Genomic DNA, 20,193 nt, shown 5'->3' with positions numbered 1-20,193 from the left:
AAATCATTTTGGAAGGAAGGGAGGGAGGGAGGAATGCTGGCCGGCCAGAAGAGGTGATAGGACAGTGGAATTATGTGAGAAATTGCCTGGGAAGGAACATCAAATAAACCTTGGGCTAGTCCTATGTCTGAGGGACTTGGACTATTCCTTGTCCATCTCTGAACCTCAGTGTTTTTATCTGCACATTGGAGTCACTTACCCATCCAGTACCACTTCTGTTATGGGGCAGGAGGAACTATAAATAACAACAATAATACCTAAACAACTAAACTAAATACAAAGTAATAAAAACAACAATTATGACAGCAATGACTGACAGGTGTCACAGGTGTACACTTTACATGTACTTAATCATCACATCAGCCTTACGAGACAAATACTTTGATGTTTGGAGGCCATGTCACTGGCTGCATACAGAGTTGCAACTGTCATATCTTCCTGGTAAACAGAACTTTTTTTTTTAGGCTGCACCCCACAATATACAGGGATCAAACTTGAGCCACAGCAGTGACTACTTTGGATCCTTAACCCACTGAGCCACCAGAGAACTGAATTTTTTATTGTTATGACTTGACCCTCTTTATCTCCATGCTTCTTGCCTTAGACTGACCTTTGGTATAAAGATCACACACCTTTTTCTCTTTTGGTTCCAGAGATCAGATCCAAGCTGCAGTTATGACCTATGCCACAGCTGTGGAAACACAGGATCCTTTAACTCATACTGGGCCAGGGATTGAACCTCTGCACTAGTGCTGCAGAGATGGCTGCTAATCCCGTTGCACCACAATAGGAACTCCTATCTTTATGTTCTTTATGTGTCCTTTGTAAGCAACATCGAACTAGGTTTTGCTTTTTGACTCAGTCTGCCTATCTTTGCCTTTTAACTGAGGCATTTTATCTGTTTATATTTAATGTAATTATGGACATGTTTGGACTTAAATCTGCCTTTTTATGTGTTTTTCTCTCTGCCCCACCTAGTCTATGGTCCTTTCCTCTCTTCTGCCTTCTTAAGGATTGAGTGTGTATGTTTTGGTAAGACTTTTTTTTTGGGGGGGGGTCTTTTTAGGGCCACACCCTCAGCACATGGAAGTTTCCAGGCAAGGAGTCAAATCAGAGCTACAGCTGCTGGCCTACACCACAGCCACAACAATTCCGGATACTTAACCCATGAGTAGGGCCAGGGATGGAACCCTTGTCCTCATGGATACCAGTCGAGTTAACACTGAGCCACAACAGGAACTCCTGTTCTAGCGAGACTCTTTGTTGTTGTTGTTTGTGGTTTAAATACATGTTTTTGGTGATACTCACAGCATGTGGAAGTTCCTGGGCCAGAGACTGAACCTGTGCCAAAGCAGCAACCTGAGCCCCTGCAGTGACAATGCCAGATTCTTAACCTGCTGTATCACAAGGGAACTCCTGGTGAGACTTCTTTATCCTCATTTTACAGATAGGGAAACTGAGGCACAGAAAAATTAATTACCTTGTTCAGGGTCACAGCAATGAAGGGCAAGATGAGCTAGTTCTTTTGACCCATTGAGCTTCTTTTCCAGCCAGGGAGCCAGATATTGCACAATCAATAATGTAGATGGGTATCTAATTGCAGCTTTGATGAGTGCTATGCAGGAAATAAACTGAAAAAAAGTGGCAGAGAAAGGTTTCCTGTCCCTAGACCTAGGTTTCCCCCCACATCAATGTCTCCATCACTGGGCTAACTGAGCATTCCCATCCCTTCTCACCCTTTTCCTCAAACACAAAAGAGGTAAATATTTTCTTGTCTCTACTCCACTGTGCACAGAACATCTGGGGCCCACCAAGTCCCTTCTGGCCTCAATGTGCAGCCCCCACCTTTTCCAGGACCCTCATAAATGTTTCCTGGCCTCCAGCAGAGCCCAAGGGGCCCATTGGAAAGCTTGGTTTTTCCAGTCTGTGCCTCTTCTGTTACAACCCGCCAACAGAGCCATGGTTCTTTCTACTTTTCCCAGAAGCCCCCACCCAGGCCCTTCTTAGCACTGGCTGCTGCCTAGCTCCTGGAGCTCCACAATTCTTACAAAGATCAAATGCACACTATGTGCTTTCCCACCATCCTGTCTTTCCCCCCAGCCCTGAATGATTGTCAGCACCTAGAAAATTCCTCATTGTACCTCAAAATTCCATCCAGATGTACCTGCTTCCTTGCCTCAGAATGAGTTCTTATACCCCACTCTTCAGGTTCCTCCAGGCTTGAATCTCTCCTCTTTCTAAGCCAACACTGTTCCCCTCAGGGCTGGGAGTGTCTGTGTCAGACTCTCCTTCATCCTCCAAGGCTAGGCAGGGACTGAGTATTTTCTGGATCCTCAGAATATGGGCCAAAGCCAGAAGGGGTGGCTAGAGGGTTTAGTGAACAATTGTAAAACTGTTGGTTTCGGAGTTCCCATCGCGGCGCAGTGGAAACCAATCCGTCTAGGAACCATGAGGTTGAGGGTTCGATCCCTGGCCTTGCTCAGTGGGTTAAGGATCTGGCATTGCCGTGAGCTGTGGTATGGGTTGTAGATGCGGCTTGGATCTGACGGTGCTGTGGCTGTGGCGTAGGCTGGCAGCTGTAGCTCTGATTGGACCCCTAGCCTGGGAACTTCCATATGCTGCGAGTGCAGCCCTAAAAAGCAAAAACAAACAAACAAAAAACAACCCAAAAAACAAAAAACAAAACAAACTATTGGTTTCAAGTTCCCACTGTGGCACCACAGCATCAGCAGCGTTTTGGGAGCTCTGGCACGCAGGTTTGATAAGGATCCAGTGTTGCCAAAGCTATGGCTTGGGTTGCAACTGCAGATTGGATTTGATCCCTGTCTTGGGAACTCTGTATGCTGCAGGGCAGCTGAAGAAAACCCACAAAACAAAAACTATTGATTCAACTATAAGAATATATAGAAATCCTGGAATCCTGGCCTTATAAATAAGAATCCTAGTCATCATTAACTGTTCAATGAATGAAGACAGGAGAGCATGGCAGTGATAATACAGTTTACCCCTAGTTTATTGAGGGCTTGCATTGGACCAAGTCTTTTGTTGCAAGGGATTTACCTGCATGATCTCATAAAGTTAAGCCACTTGCACCAGGCCTCCCCAACCAGGATTTGATAGAACTGGAATTTGAACTCAGATATGTCCAATTCCAGGGCTCTCAAAGAGACTTCTGTGTGCCCAGGAGCATGTGTATTTCTCCCAAGCTCTTGGTAACCTTAAGAGGCAGATCCTGTGTTCACCTGGACTCACAGTTAAACTGAGGACCAGAAAAATAAGATATATAATATGTAACACATATCACAAGGCCTCAATAACAGGATAATTAATCTGAAGTTCCCGCTGTGGCTCAGTGGTTAAAGAATCTGACTAGGAACCACAAGGTTGCAGGTTTGATCCCCGGCATCGCTCAGTGGGTTAAGGATCCGGTGTAGCCATGAGCTGTGGTGTACGTTGCAGATGTGTCTCGGATCCTGCTTGGCTGTGGCTGTGGCGTAGGCTGGCAGCGGCAGCTCTGATTTGACCCCTAGCCTGGCCAGAAAAAGGTCACCAAAAGCAGAGCAGGTATTTTTGAAGCGGAATGAGTCTGATTCCCAGCCTGGAAAACATAACACGTGGGTCTGGGTCGACCACAGGCCACTAGAGCACTATATGCCCTCGTGAGAATGCCCGCCACTCTCGGATCTCTGTCCTACCACTTAGAAAACTGGGCGTGTTTTCAGCCTCTCTCTCCCCCCCCTCCCCCCTCCCTTCCGCGCTGCCAAGGAGCTGGGTTTTGGAAACTACGCATGCGCGCGAGGGACTGCTTGATTGGCTATTTGTTATGAAGACCCCCCCCCCCCCGCAAACAGAAACTGCGTCTAAGTCCCACCTCTTCCTGCCGCGCCTCCACGCACGCAAGTCGGCCCCGGGCACGTTGCGGACACGCGCGCTAGCACTCTTGGTACGTGATGACGTTGAGGCGGCACTGGCGCCATCCCGGAAGCGCGAGCAAGGCCGCCAGATGTGCAGGTGCTGCTGCCACCGACGCCGGGGGCCTAGTTCAGGGTGGGGCTGGGGACGCAGGGGCTTCTGGGCAGCTGGGCCGGGCGGGAGCAGTCCCCGGGCTGTCGCGGGGTGGGGCGCGCCGCTGGCAACATCTGGGCACCCTTCCTGCGCACAGGCCTCAGTTTCCCCGGCTGCGCAGTGGACGCGCGGACGGCGCCGTGGGCTGGATCCGGATCCGGGGCGCCAGAGTTGGGGGCGTGTATGTTGAAGCTGTGCTATATCACCGAGAACCGGGCTTTGCCCTGCTTAGGCCTCAGTTTCCCAGCTTCACAGGGGCGGGGCTTGAGGGGCTTTGTGAGCCCCGCCGCACTGGGGGGTTTTGCAGAGCTGGGGTAGCCCAGTTAAATTCTGTTAAATGATCTAGGTGGAGTCGCGGCGTCTCTCTGCCTAGGTGTGTGACCTTGGGCAACTGAGCCCACCCCTCTAGCCTTGGTTGCCTTCGGAAATGATAGTGTCAGTCTATCTGCCTCTCAGGGGTGATTAGGGATTAAATGAAGTGTTTTACAAGTGTTCGTTTGTATTCTTGGAAGCACTGGGGAGACCCTCATTAGAATAGTGATTCTTGGCCCAGTCCTAGGTTTTCTTAACACTCCCCTCGGAGAAACTGCCTGCTACAGTCAGTCCACTGTCTCATCACTATTGGTTTCATTACCCAAAGATAGTGTTGTGAGATTCTGATTCTTTGTTATTCCTAGCTTCTGGATGAGAAGGACCCAGGAGGTGAGGTGACTTTCCTAAGGTCACGGAGCCTCCCTCTCTGCGTGTTTCCCCCATAAATATATTTGGAGCTGGGACTAGTGCCTATACTGGATCATTTTTTCACCCTGTATATGGGTCAGACCGATACTTAGTCAGGGAAGGCTTCCCGTGAGAGGCAGCTGGTGAGGGAGTATGCATTGAATCTCTCAGCCCTCACATCTGGGAGCCAGAGACAGGAAAGAACCTTACTTTGAAGCAGAACCATTTCCCGGGGTCCAAATGTTTTGCCCTCCAGGCCTAGCTGTGGGGTTCCTGCCACATGCCTCTGTCCTTTGAGAGCCCAAGTATCCTCTTTATATATGATCTTTGGAAATGTGGAGGCTGTGAGCGTCCATACCTGGCACACAGTCAGAACAAAATAAACATTGTGATTATTGGGGGCGGGGGAGGGGGGTTTCATCAGGTGTGGCAGTTCATCTCCAGAAGGCACATAAGGCTGCAGACCCTAGCTAGATTCAGAGCACAAATAGATATGTACTCTCGGCCTCTATAGCTTTGGGGCAAAAAAAAAAAAAAAGGTATTAGTTGCTAACATTTGTAAATGAGGCGATTTCATAGGGGGGAAAATATGTGTTTCAGTTTGTTTGTTTTGGCCATGCTGCAGCATCCGAAAGCTCCCAGGCCAGGGATCAAGCTGCTGCAATGACAACACAGATCCTTAACCTACTGTGCCACTAAAGAACTCAGCTTTTTTTCTGGAAAAAATCAGAAGTCTGGCAGGAATCAGTTGCTGTAAGAAGCAGTTGTTCTGTCACAGGTGGATGCTGAACATCTGTCCAGAGTTTGTGGATCCTGTGGACCGTGGCATTTAAGTTGTGACTCAAGTTCACTGGCTTATGTGACAGTGGCTCAGTTCCTCAGTCTCTGAGACTCAGTTTTGTCATATATAAATAAGGATGATAACAATTGCCAGTGTTTGAAGTTGGTGTCCTGTTTAGCATACAGTAGGTAACAAAGAGGGGAGTAGAGTTAGCAGGCTCTGAAAGCCCTTCCTGATCCTGTGTGTGAATATAATCAATTGCATGTGGGCCTTTCTGTGGGCCATTAAATGTGCAGTCCCTAGAGCCAAGCTGTATCAGGATTCTGGGTTTTTCCTGAACCTCCTCAGGAAGGTCAGTCCTGAAGCTGTGGCCCCCTCCTGCCCTGGCATGGTCCAGGAAGTCTTCACCTCCTGGGATGGCATCTGTGTGTCAAGGAAGCTGGAGGCTACCAAGCCATCTGAGTTGCTGGGACCCACAGCCTGGCTGCCAGTGCCCCAAATTCTTGCCTTTAATTTGCTAATCCAGCTTCAGAGCTGGGTTTGAAAGGGTCCGTTTGCCTCCACCAAATAAATTCTCCCAATCCTTGGGGTGAACCAGGTTCTGGGCCAGGCTCTGGAGACAGAGCAGTGAGCACAAACAACATGCTTCTGCTCTGTTGCAGCTGACGTTGCTCTAGGGGTGACAGGCAAATGGGTCCACTGATAACTTCAGAAAGAGATGTGCCAGTGCAGCAGTTAAAACAAGGTGAAGTGATAAGAGTGACTAGAGTAGGGGTAGTCATCAGAAACCTCCTGGGCGAGAAGGCATTGGAGGGGGCCATAATTTGAGGGTCAGCCATGTATGTTCTACCAGTGGGGACAGCAGGTGCAAAGGCCCCGTGGTGGCAAAGGCAGGGGGATGTGGGAGGAGGGCACATGGACGGGGGAACTGTGCAGGTGGGAGAAATGAAAGTCTGATGTGCTGGAGTACAAGTTAAAAATATGAATCCCTGTAGTTCTCAAAACATTCCTGAATTCCTGGGATGACAAAGCTTAGGCTCAGGTGCCTTGACCAACTTATGGTCCTGCAGGGTTCCCAGCCCCTCCTCTCCACTTCCCCCACTTCCTGGTACAGACTGAAGACTCTTTCTTCCTGCCTGTTTCAGGCAGCGGAGGAGGAGGAAGAGATGGACCCCCCGGACTCGGCCTCGAGGGTCTTCTGCAGCCGCATCCTGAGTATGGTGAATGCAGACGATGTCAATGCCATTATCCTGGCCCAGAAAAACATGTGAGTGATGGCCAAGGCCTGGGCCCTTGGCGTGGGAAGGAATCCACTTGCTGGCCAGCATTCTTGCCCTGCCCGCCTCTACCTCGGGCCCACACTGGTGATAAAATGAAGGAAATGAGCAAATCCGCCCGCTGGCTGGCTCCAAAGTAAATTCCTTCCTGGCCCGGAGGTGAGGCCTTGGCACAGGAAGCGGGGCTCTGGGACTGTTTCGCAGCTGCGGGCAGTTTGGCGGGGGCAGCAGCAGCTCCTGTTCTGAGACCTGGGTTGGGGAGACTCGGGATAAGGAAAGGGCTCCTAAGGGATTTAAGGGAGCCAGTCAGCTCACATCCGATTGGGAACCTGTTCTCTTAGAGCCTTGGCTGTCTCCACAGGGCACTTGTGGTCATTTGGAAGGATAGTGAAAGAGGGCTTTTGCCCTCTTTGGGGCTTGGCACTGTGGCCACTGCAGCCTCACCTTAAATCTGGCCTGCCCTGTGGGGAGTAACAGCTGACACAATCTTGGGTGGAAGGAAGCATAGTCTCTTGGGGCTTCTTTTTATGGCTGCACCTGTGGCATATGGAAGTTCCTGGACCAAGGGTTGAATTGGAGCTGTGGCTGAGGTCTACACCATAGCCTCAGCAACACCATATTTGAGCTATATCTGTGACCTGCCCTGCAGCTTGCGGCAACACCGGATCATTAACCCACTGAGCAAGACCAGAACCCACATCCTCTCTAAGACAACACTGGGTCCTTAACCTGCTGAGCCACAACAGGAACTCCTCCTGGGGCTTTATTTTTGTGACTTTAAGCCCAAAGCTCTTCCTTCTTGCTTTATAACACAGCACAGACCTTGTACCTTACCTTTCTTGCCCTGTGACAGGGGTGCTGGATATCTTTAGGTCTCAGCAATGCACATCTCCCTTCTAATTCTTTAGGTCAGATTCACACTTGGCCCTGGGGAACTCCCAAACTGAGAGGAGGCAAAATCAGACTTGAACCTTCCTGGCCTCATGATGTCAGGTCTGGGCTAGAGAAACAACCTGGGAGCTACGGGAATCAGAAGAATCAAAGAATCTGCTTGAGGAGTTCCCATTGTGGCGCAGCAGAAATGAATCTGACTAGTAACCATGAGGTTGCGGCTTCGACCCCTGGCCTCACTCTGTAGGCTAAGGATCCATTGTTGTCATGGGCTGTGGTGTAGGTCACAGACTTGGCTTGGATCCAGTGTTGGCTGTGGCGTAGGCAGGCAGCTATAGCTCTGATTGGACCCCTAGCCTGGGAATCTCCATATACTGCAGGTGCAGCCCTAAAAAGCAAAAAAAAAAAAAAAAAGAATCTGCTTGAGGGAGAGAATGAAGGCTACCCAAGAAGGGCACACATGATTAGGGTTTTGAAAGTTGAATAGGAGTTTGCTAGGTTGCTCAAACACCAGGTGGAGCTCCATAGGACAAGGGAATGGTCCCTGGAAGCTGAACAGAGGAGTTGGTGTCCTCTTTCTGCCCCAGGCTGGACCGCTTTGAGAAGACCAATGAGATGCTATTGAACTTCAACAACTTGTCAAGTGCCCGCTTGCAACAGATGAGTGAGCGTTTCCTGCACCACACAAGGACCCTGGTGGAAATGAAACGGGACCTGGACAGCATCTTTCGCAGGATCAGGTGGGTGCTTGGCCCTCCAACTTCTGCCTCCCCATCCAAGCCTCAGGTTACTCTCCTCTTCAACGAGGGCCATTCTCTCCACATAACAGGGCAGTAGGGGTATTTAGCTCATTTGTTTTATGAATCTTCATTGTATACTTAGTATTGGAGAAGATCTGAAAACTTTAGACTTACTGAATTTAAATTTTACTTCTTTTTTGAAAATATAGCATAGCACCAGACCCAGGATGCAGCAGGCAGGCTGGTGCAGACAATGAAAGGCTAGCCTCCTGTCCTCCTTGGCCTTTGCCCAGGTCTTTTGTCAGGAGGCAAATGAGAATGCCAGGTTTTGGGGGTACTTTTTTTTTTTTTTGGTCCTTTGAGGGCCGCACCCACGGCATATGGAGGTTCCCAGGCTAGGGGTCTAATCGGAGCTGTTGCTGCCAGCCTACGCTAGAGCCACAGCAATGCCAGATCTGAGCCGTGTTTGCCACCTACCCCACAGCTTGAGGCAACGCCAGATCCTTAACTCACTGAGTAAAGCCAGGGATCGAACCTGCAACCTCATGGTTTTTAGATTCGTTTCCGCTGTGCCATGACAGGAACTCCAGGGGTACTTCTTAAGTTGGCGTCCATGAGGACAGGGACAGATGATGTCCAATCCACAGCCACACAGAGTCCTGGACAGTACCTGGAGCTCGCATCATCACTGCTGCCGTTAACAACTGCTGCTGGGGCACCCAGGTCTGGAACAAGCTGGCACTACAGCTGTATTTCTGCCCACTTGTGCCACTTCCTCTGTTCCAGGGGCAGCTGCACCTGCTGGCAGTGCAGGTGCCACAAATTGAAGGCACCCTGTTTCCTTGACCAAGCTGTGTGCAGAAATCATAAGACAAGAGTTCCCGTTGTGGCTCAGCAGCAGTGAACCTGACTAGTATCCATGAGGATGTAGTTTCAATCCCTGGCCTCATTCAGTGGGTTAAGGATCTGGCATTGTTGTGGGTTGTGGTGTAGGTTGCAGACACAGCTTGGATCCTGCATTGCTGTGGCTGTGGCTGTGAGGGCGGCAAGTGGCAGCACTGGTACTTCAGGGCCGGGGGTGGGGGTCCTGGTTGCCCATAGTCAGGGGTGAGAGATTGCTCTGAGGACCCTTTTGTACTTATTTGTAAACAGAACTGTGTTACTTCAGGTAAAAAGGAAAAACACTAGCAGGTTCAAGATGGAAGCAGGTGCTTCTGTTTCGTGGGTGCCCGTATTCAGTGTTTGGGGTTTGGACAGTCAGCACTCTTGGCCACACACAGACAACCTCCCCATAGGGATGGAGAGACAATCTGGGACGAAAGTCACCCCAAGGAGAACTTATTGAAGAGGAGGCAAGGGAGGCTTCCTGGAAGGCTGTCCTGGTAGAAGAGGGATAGACATAAGGCACTGTGGGCAGAACCAGTGCTAAGGGCACTCAGAAGCCACGTGATAGCTGGGTAGCTGCCACCCATCCTGGGGGTGGGAGGTCCGCAGGGCTGAGTGCCTGGGCCTCCCTCCTGCCTGGAGCAGAGTGTGGCAAGCAGTCAGGGGGAGGTCTGCCCACCCCTACCTGCCCAGAGCTGGGAGCAGGGGTTCATGGCCTGCACCAGGTGCAGCCAGTCCACTCAGCAGGTTCAGCCCTGTGTGCCTTCCCTTCCCCCACAGGACACTGAAAGGGAAGCTGGCCAGGCAGCACCCGGAGGCCTTCAGCCGTAAGTGTCACCCAGAGCTCTTGCATCCTGCTTCTGGGCTCTGCGCCCTTGGATGCTGATGCCCTCAGTCCAGGGCTGGCTTCCAGAAGGTCACCTCAGGCTGACACCAAGCCCAGGCCCTGGTGGGCAGTGGGTCCAGAGAAGCTGGGGGCAGGGGCGGGGGTGCCGGCCTGGTCTCAGCAACCTGCTGAACAGGTGTTGGGACCAGAGTCTCCTCCCTCAGGGGAGGTCACATGAGGGGATGAGGACAAGAATGATGACAGTCCTGGGAGTGCCCTGGTGGCTCAGCAGGTCTAAGATCCCAGCATTGTCACTGCTGTGGCTCAGGTAGATCCCTGGCCTGAGAATTTCTGCATGCCACGGGTGTGGCCAAAAAAGGAATGATGATAGTCCTTACCCCAGTGAATGTCATGTACTTCTAGGGGCCAGGCTATGAGGTGGAGGCTGTGCCCAGAGGAGCAGTGACTTGTCAGAGGGAGGGCAGCATCCTCCATGCTGAGCCTCTGTCCACCAGTCTGCTGAATGGGCCAACAGCTCCCCACCCCAGGGCCACAAAGGCCACAGGCACAAATAACCATAGGAACATAACCACAGGCATGAAAGCAATGCCATCATTCCCAGTTCCTAGAGCAGGGAGCTGAGGCATGGGCAGGGGAGGAGCAGACCCAGGTGACACAGTCAAGAGGGCAGAGTCAGGCCCAGACACTTTACCCCAGGACCCATGTGGGCCTGATCCCAGAGAACCTGAGTCCTTAACCTCACCTTGAAGAGGGACCTCTCATGCACTCAGGCCTCTATAAAATGAAACAGGTCCCATGGGGTCGGGGGAGCTATCAGGGGTCATGGGCCCAGTTAATTCCTAATCACAGTGACTTAGCATGGTGACTAAGCCAATTCCTGGGCCTCCTTCCCCCAGACATCCCGGAGGCGTCCCTCCTGGAAGACGAGGATGAAGACCCCATCCCTCCCAGCACCACAACAACCATTGCCACCTCGGAACAGAGCACAGGCTCATGTGACACCAGCCCTGACACAGTCTCGCCCTCCCTCAGCCCTGGCTTCGAGGACCTGTCCCATGTCCGGCCTGGCTCCCCTGCCATCAATGGCCACAGCCATACAGATGACGAGGAGACACCGGGCGAGTAGTTCTCCTCCTGGGAGCTCTAAGGGGTCTCAGAGCAGCGGCAGCACCAACCCCACATGTCTGAGGTGGCAGTGGATAGCCCTGCCCCATGATGGTCAGTTTTGCCTCCCTATTCTGTCATTTGGGGCCCCCTAGGGGACAAGGCTCCCTCTCTGGAATATGGAATTCCTGGGGATCTTTCATTTCCACCCCTTCCTCACTGAGAATATCTCTCCTCTGTAGACCCCTCTGCCAGGCCAGGGGACAAGCAGCCCAGCTGGAGTCATTGGGTTGGGCTCAAGGAAACTTCCAGAGCCAGGCCTGTGGTCTGTTCTGAACAACACTCAGATTCCCAGAGACCAGAGCCAGATGTCCCCTGCCCCAGCACCCTGGTCAGGACCTCCTCAAGGCGGCCAAGCACTGTCATGTCTGAGTTCATCCTAGCCCATCCCTGCATCTACAAATTTTTGTCTCCTTGCTCCTCCCTCCAATGAAAGTATTCAGTACTTTCTTCAATCATTAGCTCAAGGTTTCTGAGACAGTTGTGGAAGGTTCAAGGCAGAGATTAGCCATCCACTTGGCCTCGAACCTGGTAAGGCCCATGTTTCTCTGACCAGAGGTGTGGACTCTGAGGGGCCAGCAGGGCTCTTTTGGGGCCTCTGTGGAGCAAGCCGAGCCACCATGGAAAACAGAGTTAAGCAGAATATTTTTGTACCCGATGTTTACAGATGCTATTGGGAAGTTATCAATAAAAAGACTCTGTTACAAAGGGAAGACTGTATCTAGTAGTGGCTTCCTTCTGTTCTTGGGCCCAACAGCTCAGAAGGTGGACAAGATGGTTATGGAGAGCCAGGCACCACTGGCCTAGTAAGATGTGGCTGCTTTGGGTAGAGTCTTTGGTGGGGACATCCATAATAACCTTACTTCCTATCGCCGCCTAGGCCTTGGCATGTGCTATTCCCACTCCTCACAAATCTCAGCCCTAAGGTGGGCTCCTAAGGGAGCAAGACTGGGTCTCATTCCCCAAGAGACATTCTCACACAGTCCCCTCATCTTGAAGCACTAAGAAATTATGCTATTAAAGCCCTCTTCCCAGATTTCTGCTTTTGCCTGGTCCAAGGTTGGGGGTGATGGGACACGCTAGGAATGTTCCAGGAAATAATGAGGTAGGCTCCAAGCCCACAGGTAACATCTCAGTCTTCACCTCTTTCCGGCGCTCAGCACTCTAGCTGTTGAGTTCCCAACGTCCTATACTCCAAACAGGACTCTGGGTCCCACCTCATTTTCTTGAGTGAATGCACCACTCCACCTGCTTCCCCTGCTCCTGTAGGCACCGCCCTGAAATCCATCTGTGTACAGCGGCCAGAGAGTGTCCAGTGACTCCCACAGGCCTCTGCATGTTCCGGCCACTCCTGTATGGACCCGTGCCTCTTAGACCCTCTTCTTAATGTCTTTGTTTAAGCACCAAATAGTCTCCCCTACTCTATTCAACCGCTACTTGCGGGGAGTCTACAGCCAGCAGAAACACCTGGAAAAGCGCGGCAGTCTTCCTACGTGCCTTGAAGGGCGGGGCTCGCCCCCGGAAGCAGGTGGGCGACGGTGGCCCACAGGCGCCGTGGCTTCATTCGCCAGCACCCAGCATGGGGCGGGGCAGGATGCGCGGCGCGGATTGTGACGCAAGCGCGCAGCGTGCTCGGTGCGCAGGCGCTTTCGGCGGCGAATCGCCGGTTTCCGGTTCCGCTGCCCTCTTTCTTTTCAACGAGGCGGCCGAGCAGGTCGGTGGCGGTGGTCTTGCGGGTTGGCCCCGGCCTAGGGTGGGCGATAGGCTGTGGGGGAGCGTGAGGGCCCAGGCAGCGGAGGGGGCGCCCGGCACCCTTCTATGCGGGTCAGGCTTTGTGGGGTGGCTTGGCAGGGTGCATTGGGTCGGGGTTGGGAGCCTGGACTGGGGTTCAGGAGGGGAATCGGCCTGTGGAAGAGGAGCCTGCTGCCGGCCCGAGCTATCAGACGAGGCGTTGGGGGAAAAGGCAAGGATATGTCCCCTGGAATAAGTTTGATTTAATAGGGGTCGGTATTTTCTTTTTCAATTTTATTGGAATATAGTTGACTTATGATGTGTTGTCGGGATAGGTATTAGTTATGTAACTTTTTACTTGTGCCAGGCACTCTGCCAGCCCATTTAAAAATATCAAGTGCCTGAGTTGGGTCGCTACCTATTTCCATTTCTGTATCTGTAAAGAGAGTCTGGTAGTGGCGACCATTTGATACTATTGTAAACAAGTATTAGGCACGTGGTTAATTATTTATGGATTGAATCAAAGGCAGGAAGTGTGGTCTGAGAATTAGGCCATTACCCAGAAGGAAGCGATAGTTTTAGGTTTGTGAGTTTGGAAATAGAAGGACTGTGGTGGGGGGGTTGTGTGTGTGTTGGGGAGATGCTACTAAGATGGGATTCCCACCCAGATCTCAGGAAGAGCAGGGACTGCCAGAGAAGAGAAAGGCTGGGACTTCCAAACCATGCATGGGAAAATATGCTTGGCAAGGTGGTGCTGTATCGCTGTACTTCTTATTCTAACTTCAAAGGCAAAGTTAAAGGTGTGGAAAGGGTGGATGGAAAGAGGTACTGGGGCATACCTGTTCTTGGAGTTATTGCAGGCATAGGGCTGGCAGTCTGAGAGACTAAGGTTGGCAGATTGTGAGCTCAGACTGCTTGGACCTGCAGTGCTCACCACTCAGCCTCTCTCTTTTCTCCCCATTCTTCCCAGCAGACGCAGAGATGCAGATCTTTGTGAAGACCCTGACGGGCAAGACCATCACCCTTGAGGTCGAGCCCAGTGATACCATTGAGAATGTCAAAGCTAAAATCCAGGATAAGGAGGGTGAGTTGGGCTAGGCCTGGGTACTCTGTCCAGTAGGGAGCTCCTCAGCCCTGGGGATCTGCTGTCCTGCGTGGACGGATGTCAGCCTTGCTAGTGCTTCCCCCATGTCATCTTGAGGTAGCTTGTCGTCTTTATCAGTTTCCCTTTTAACAGATTAGGGGTAATCCTGGAGCAGCCCTGTGGAGGGAGGGGAGTGCTGCCAGTAATATGCTTACAGTTACCTCTGTAACTGAAGTGTGCTCTATCTAGGCATCCCACCTGACCAGCAGCGTCTGATTTTTGCTGGCAAACAGCTGGAGGATGGCCGCACTCTCTCAGACTACAATATCCAGAAAGGTATGGGGGTGAAGTGGCTAATAGGACTTCAGTGAGACCTGCGACCCGAGAAGAGGCACTGACAGCCTCTTTGGCACCAGAATGGGGCCGTAGGGGGAGGGGTGGTTATTAAGGGTGAGGACCTGATAGAGCTAGAGAGTGTTGTTTTGTAAGATAACTGTTTTCATCACTGGAAAGCATCTTACGATCTCCACCTGTGTTTTCAAATGGCAGTAGTTTCACATGTTTTTATTCACCTTTTTTTTTGTCTTTTTTTGCTATTTCTTTGGGCCGCTCTCGCGGCATATGGAAGTTCCCAGGCTAGGGGTCGAATCGGAGCTGTAGCCACTGGCCTACGCCAGAGCCACAGCAACGCGGGATCCGAGCCGCGTCTGCAACCTACACCACAGCTCACGGCAACGCCAGATCGTTAACACACTGAGCAAGGGCAGGGACCGAACCCGCAACCTCGTGGTTCCTAGTCGGATTTGTTAACCACTGCGCCACGACGGGAACTCCTATTCACCTTTTTTTAAAATTTAAGCTGTGTGTGTTTTAAGTGACAGCTACTGTAAAAAAAATCAGCATCACTTTTTGCAGTGAAAGATTAGCTATATTGCTTAGCAAAGTAGAAGACATCACTTATAATGGTGAAACTCAGATGGACACCACTTTTGGTATATATTAGTCTCAGACCCCCCCCCCCCCCCGAGAACTGGTGGGAAATAACAGGATGCAGGTGGTGGGGTGGAAAGGGGTGGTGTGTCCATCTACACATAGAACACCCCGGAGATTCTGGGGTGTCTCCATCACACTTGAGAAGCTCTGGTCTACAGGGTGGTGGAGGCTGCCCTGCACTTGTGGGACTAAGGTGCTGGGCCTAGGCTTAGTTGCTGTCTCTCCACCCTTCATTTCATGTAGAGTCCACCCTGCACTTGGTGCTTCGTCTGCGAGGTGGCATCATTGAGCCCTCCCTCCGCCAGCTCGCTCAGAAATACAACTGCGACAAGATGATCTGCCGCAAGTATGCACTCTCAGATGTGGGGGCTGGGCTGGCCCTGGTTTGGAGGGAGTTAGGGTGTGCCCTTATCACTCCCTCTTGTCTTTGTTCAGGTGTTATGCTCGCCTGCATCCCCGCGCTGTGAACTGCCGCAAGAAGAAGTGTGGCCACACCAACAACCTGCGCCCCAAGAAGAAGGTCAAATAAGACCTTTCCACCAGCTTCTCCTTTGTCTGCAGGGCAGCCTCCTGCCCAAGCCCCATGGCCCTGGGGCCTCAATAAAGTTTCCCTTTCGTTGACTGGAGCAGTAACTGGTGTCCCTGTGGCTGGTCTGTCCAATGGGGAGGTGGTTGAGTGTAGGTGTCTCCCCTAGGGACTTGCTATTACCCAATTTGTCATAGTGCATGGGGGTCCTTTATCCTGGGTTCCAGCTGTATTATCTGTAAAATGGGCCATGGTCCCTGCCCTTCCCATCTGAAGTTGTCATAACCACAGCACGGGAAAGTTTGAGCTACACATAGCCTGCCCATCTGGGTTATGTTATCTATAACCTGAGAATAGACTAAGCCTAGTATCTGATGGGATCTGGTCAGGCACATTGACAACTCTCATTCTTGGGCCCTAAAGGTGTTCAAGTGTGGGCAGGTAGAAAGGAACACCCCCATCTCACATAAAACACCTGTTCTCAGTTTGGACTGACCATTAGCTTCTGGGCCCCACCCAAGACCAATGATGCTTGGGAAGGGCAGGCCCCAGCAAATCAGGTGAGGGTTGTAGTTCCCTGGTAAGACAATGCCTTTTTTTTGTCTTGCAAAAATTGGAGCTTGTAGATGACAACCCAAACCTAGACAGTGTTTCTAAAAACAGCTGAGACCTGGAGTGTCATCTAAAGGCTGTCACTTCGTGCCCCAGGTGGTTGAGTTTCATCTTGTTCAATTACCCCCTTCTCTCTAGGCCAGGCTACCACCATTTTTCTCCTCTACCCCATGAGCTCTATCTCCAGCTCCCAGGCCTCTGTGTTTAATATGAACCCCTGCTGGCCTCAGCCCTGCCCCAGACTCCCACATCAGGGACTTTGCACAGGTTCTCCTAGCTCATTTCTGAGTAGTTCCCGGGAAATCTGCTGTGGACTGGGTTCCAATGACTCCAGTGTCAACCTGCGTTCAGATTGTACTTTTTTTTTTCTTTTTTTGTCTTTTCTAGGGCCATACCCGAGGCATATGGAGGTTCCCAGGCTAGGAGTCTAATCAGAGCTGCAGCCACTGGCCTATGCCGCAGGCACAGCCATGCAGGATCCAACCTGTGTCTGCGACCTACACCACAGCTTGAGGCAACGCCGGATTCTTAATCCGCTGAGCAAGGCTAGGGATCGAACCCAAAATCTCATGGTTCCTAGTCAGATGCGTTAGCCACTGAGCCATGACGGGAACTCCAGATTCTACTCTTGTCACAAGCTTATGGCATTAGATGACGGATATCACCTCAGGTTCCATTCCTTATTTGAGTGGAGATGGGATGTGAGGAGATGGAAGTCGAGCGTTGGCATTGTATGGAAACAAACCGAGGAATACCCTTGCTCTATAGTGAACCTGTACATTTCAAGATCAAAAATGTGAAGAAGGCAGGCGCTGGACGGAAACAAGGGAGTGGGGGCTGCTTGGAGAGTGTCAGGACAGAGAAGCTGGCCGTCTTCGCTTCCCAGTCTTCCCCAGGGTCTCTCAGGTTTTCCCTGCCACAGGCTGGGTCTAGAAGCCTCCGGGCCTCCAGGGGGCGCCTGGCGCAGCGATGCAACCTGCTCCCGGGCGGGGCCAGGGCTGCGCAGTCATGATCACCGCCGAGGCCGCGGCAGAGTCGGCTGTCTCCGCGGTTCCCGAGGCTGCGGACAACACCGGAGGCCCGGAAAGAGAGAAGCTGGTGTGGCCTTGGGTGAGCTCGAGCCCGAGCGGGAACAGGCATGGGGTGGGCGGTGCAGGCCCGAGGGCGCCGTTTTCATGCCCCAGCCCTGCCCCCCGCCCCATAGAAAGATGCCCCGATCCGGGTGCTTGTACAGCGCATCCACCAGTTGCAGGCTGAGCGTGCGCAGGCCTTCCGTCGGCTGGAGGAGTAAGTGCGGGCGTAGGGGAAAGGAGAAGTTGCAAGGTTCAGCACCCAGCCCGCTCGCGGGACGGGTGCGCCGTGGGAAGAATCTGGGTACCTGAGCGAACGCAGTGTCAGAGGTGGGGCGGGATTTACAGGGAGACCAGATCTTTCCCCCTCCCCATGCGCAGGGGTGGGCCCGTTTTGGGTTACCCTGCGGTACTCACAACGTCCTCCATACTCTGGGGTCCAGGGCAGGGACACTTCTTGGGGGGCTTTCAGGTGGTCGATTCGGGTGCAGGGACTGAGAGCTGGGACCGTAGCCTCAGGACCCCCACCTGCCACAGAGGCCACCGCCAGTACCTGAGCAGCGGCCCGCCTTACGACTTCCCGCGCTACCGGAGCACGGTACACGAGGTGACCCAGGCTTTCGCCGTCCGCCTCTCGGGAAGTGCTGGCGGTGGAGGCGGAGCTGACCGGACCCCGACAGCAGCCGCTGCTCGCGAGCCACGTGCGCAGGCTGCAGCAGCTGGAGGAGACGCGCCTGGCCACGGTGAGACCCCGCCCGGCAGCAGTGTGTCCTATTCCAGGGCTTGTCTCTCGGGCCTTGGCCCACTGCGCGCCACTTGGGGGAGGGGCCAGATTCCGTCCTCTCAAGTCCCGCCCCTGGCGCCCCAGAACCCACTTCTTCTTGCCCCCACTTTAGTCGTCCATTAAGGTTTCACTGGAAATTTTCAGGTTTAGTCCCCTCTTGTCTGCCTGCACTTACATCCAGGTTTTTTTTAGCCCCAGGACACGCCTACTCTATCCCAGACTCCGCCCCTACCGCGCTCCTCCCTCTCTGGCTTTTCCCAATACCCCAGATCAGGTACTCAAACCCCTGGAGATTGAGGGCCTTGAGTTTCCCGGCCGGCTGTGTCCCATTCCGAGTAACCTTAGACTCCCACCCTAGGTTCTGGGCCGGCTCCTCCCTCTAGGTTTACATGGCCCCGCCTACTCTGCTGATGTATTACCATTCCCAGGCCAAATTCACCTCAAGCCACGCCTGCATCATACTTTACATTGGGATTCCCATCCTGCACCGCGCAGGGACAACACGGGTTCCTCAACTCGCTGTGACACAAGGGAACTCCTCAGTCGAGGTTTTTGGCCTACATCCACCCTGGGATTATAAAGCCCTGGCTGGTCCCTGAGACCCCACGTACTTCACCCCGGATCACCAATCCCTGGCCGAGATTTCACCACTATTTCCTTTCCCTGCCTACATGAGGCTGCGCCTGTGCTGTGCTCTGCACTGATTCTAGGGCCCGCCCACTCGGCCTCTGGCCTCAGGAGCCCCCTAAACCTAACCCCAGATTCCTCCTGGGCTTAGTAGCACCCCTTGAGACTTCAGCTTCCTATGGCCCCACCGTGGTGCTGGCTTTTCTGGTGCTTCAGCATCTTTTCCTAACACATGGGAGGGCAGGGGGATGGTCTGCCAGCTGTGACATCCTTCTTGCTGCCCACCCCCCAACTAGGTGGCCCTGCTACAGCTGATGGGGACACCAGAGCTGACTGAGCAGGAGGATACCCTGCAGATGGACCAGCTGAAGATGAAGTGAGTGCTGTCCCCATGTTTGATTTGCACACGCATCCTTGGGCACCCATCCCCAGCCAGGTGTGCCCCAGGGCTGGCAAGGTCAGGCTGTGCCAATCCTCTGAACCTGCACACAACCCTTAGGGTGCGCACTCCAGAGTCCTCACCTGGTGGCTCCTAGATATACATTCCCTCAGCGCACATGCCCTACAGTTGCACACCAGACTCTGTACATCTCTAGGGCATGGCTGTGCACCTCACATGCTCCAGTCCTGCTCACATGGCTCAACTTGGAGCTCAGACAGTCACCTGGGCCCCACCAGGCACACATCTGCACATTCTGGCCTCCAGTCCCCCAGGCGCACAGATGCACACCCACTTAGCATCTGTCACAGTCCCTGAGCACACGTTTCTGATGGCATCCACCCACCCAAGATGGCCTTTTCTTTCTATCCCTCTGACCCAAGGGACCACCCCTCCTCCCAGGCACCCAAATGGTCCTCCCAGCAGCTAGTGCTGCCTGGAGGTTTGGCGGCAGGCAGGAGGGCCCGGGGCTTGCCACAGCCCCCTCAGAGCTGCGCAGCGGCAGCTAATTCGCCCCATCTGGGTTTTATTTATAGTTCCCATCCACTCTTGTAGGGTAATTAAAACCATGGAAGAGATCAGCGAGGTTCTTCAGGACCTCAGGTTTGATGCAGAATCTGCTGAGTGATGGTGGCGCCCCAGGGATGAACCGAAGATGAGAAATGGGGCATATGGCACCCTGCCCTGACTGCCAGCTGGCTGGGGTCACACCCCACCAGGCCACTGACCCTCTTTGAGTTTGCCTCACCTCTCATAATAAAGAACCTAAAAAACCTTATGTCTGCAGTTGCTGTACAGTCTCCATGACCTACGGGTGGGGTCCCACAAAGCCAGGAATGGGGGGGGATGCGAGATTCCACCCCCCCATTACTGTAGAAGCTAGTATTTGTTGTTTTGAGAAACTGGTGTTTTGAGTCACACTCTCCAAGAAGTTTAGAACTAGATATTTCAGATCAT

The 20,193-nt window shown here is 52.7% G+C and overlaps 2 protein-coding genes across 6 annotated transcripts; both read left to right on the top strand.

Annotated features, from left to right (window-relative positions):
* The first annotated feature begins 3,883 nt into the window (after positions 1-3,883).
* On the top strand, positions 3,884-15,811 carry LOC125125478 (ubiquitin-60S ribosomal protein L40). Of its 5 annotated transcripts, none has more exons than XM_047776553.1 (8): positions 3,903-4,011; positions 6,712-6,833; positions 8,322-8,474; positions 10,140-10,186; positions 14,075-14,185; positions 14,435-14,521; positions 15,422-15,524; positions 15,614-15,811. In XM_047776553.1, exons 2-8 carry the CDS (start codon positions 6,733-6,735, stop codon positions 15,705-15,707), a joined length of 696 nt encoding a protein of 231 aa, XP_047632509.1. In that variant the 5' UTR covers positions 3,903-4,011; positions 6,712-6,732; the 3' UTR covers positions 15,708-15,811. The 5 variants fall into 5 exon arrangements, with proteins under 5 accessions (XP_047632510.1, XP_047632509.1, XP_047632508.1 ...); XM_047776552.1 differs by having other exon boundaries at positions 14,072-14,185; XM_047776554.1 differs by lacking the exons at positions 14,075-14,185; positions 14,435-14,521; positions 15,422-15,524; positions 15,614-15,811 and adding an exon at positions 11,103-12,090 and having other exon boundaries at positions 3,884-4,011.
* Positions 15,812-17,147: 1,336 nt separating this feature from the next.
* On the top strand, positions 17,148-20,014 carry REX1BD (required for excision 1-B domain containing). Its single transcript, XM_047776562.1, is given in 6 exon segments — positions 17,148-17,426; positions 17,521-17,603; positions 17,924-18,011; positions 18,013-18,129; positions 19,094-19,173; positions 19,792-20,014. Coding segments are annotated over 6 exon segments (582 nt in total). The 5' UTR covers positions 17,148-17,285; the 3' UTR covers positions 19,865-20,014.
* The last annotated feature ends 179 nt before the right edge of the window (positions 20,015-20,193 follow it).

Source organism: Phacochoerus africanus, chromosome 4 (genome assembly GCF_016906955.1).
Source record: "Phacochoerus africanus isolate WHEZ1 chromosome 4, ROS_Pafr_v1, whole genome shotgun sequence".
NCBI lineage: Eukaryota > Metazoa > Chordata > Mammalia > Artiodactyla > Suidae > Phacochoerus > Phacochoerus africanus.
The sequence above is the reverse complement of the archived record's forward strand: the minus strand, read 5'-3'. Positions and strand labels throughout refer to the sequence as shown.

Coding starts and splice junctions, on each gene's coding strand:
- LOC125125478 (XM_047776552.1), top strand. CDS start 6,733: ATGGACCCCCCGGACTCGGCCTCGAGGGTCTTCTGCAGCCGCATCCTG. Junction 6,834..8,321: donor ATCCTGGCCCAGAAAAACAT/GTGAGTGATGGC, acceptor TTTCTGCCCCAG/GCTGGACCGCTTTGAGAAGA. Junction 14,186..14,434: donor TAAAATCCAGGATAAGGAGG/GTGAGTTGGGCT, acceptor TGCTCTATCTAG/GCATCCCACCTGACCAGCAG.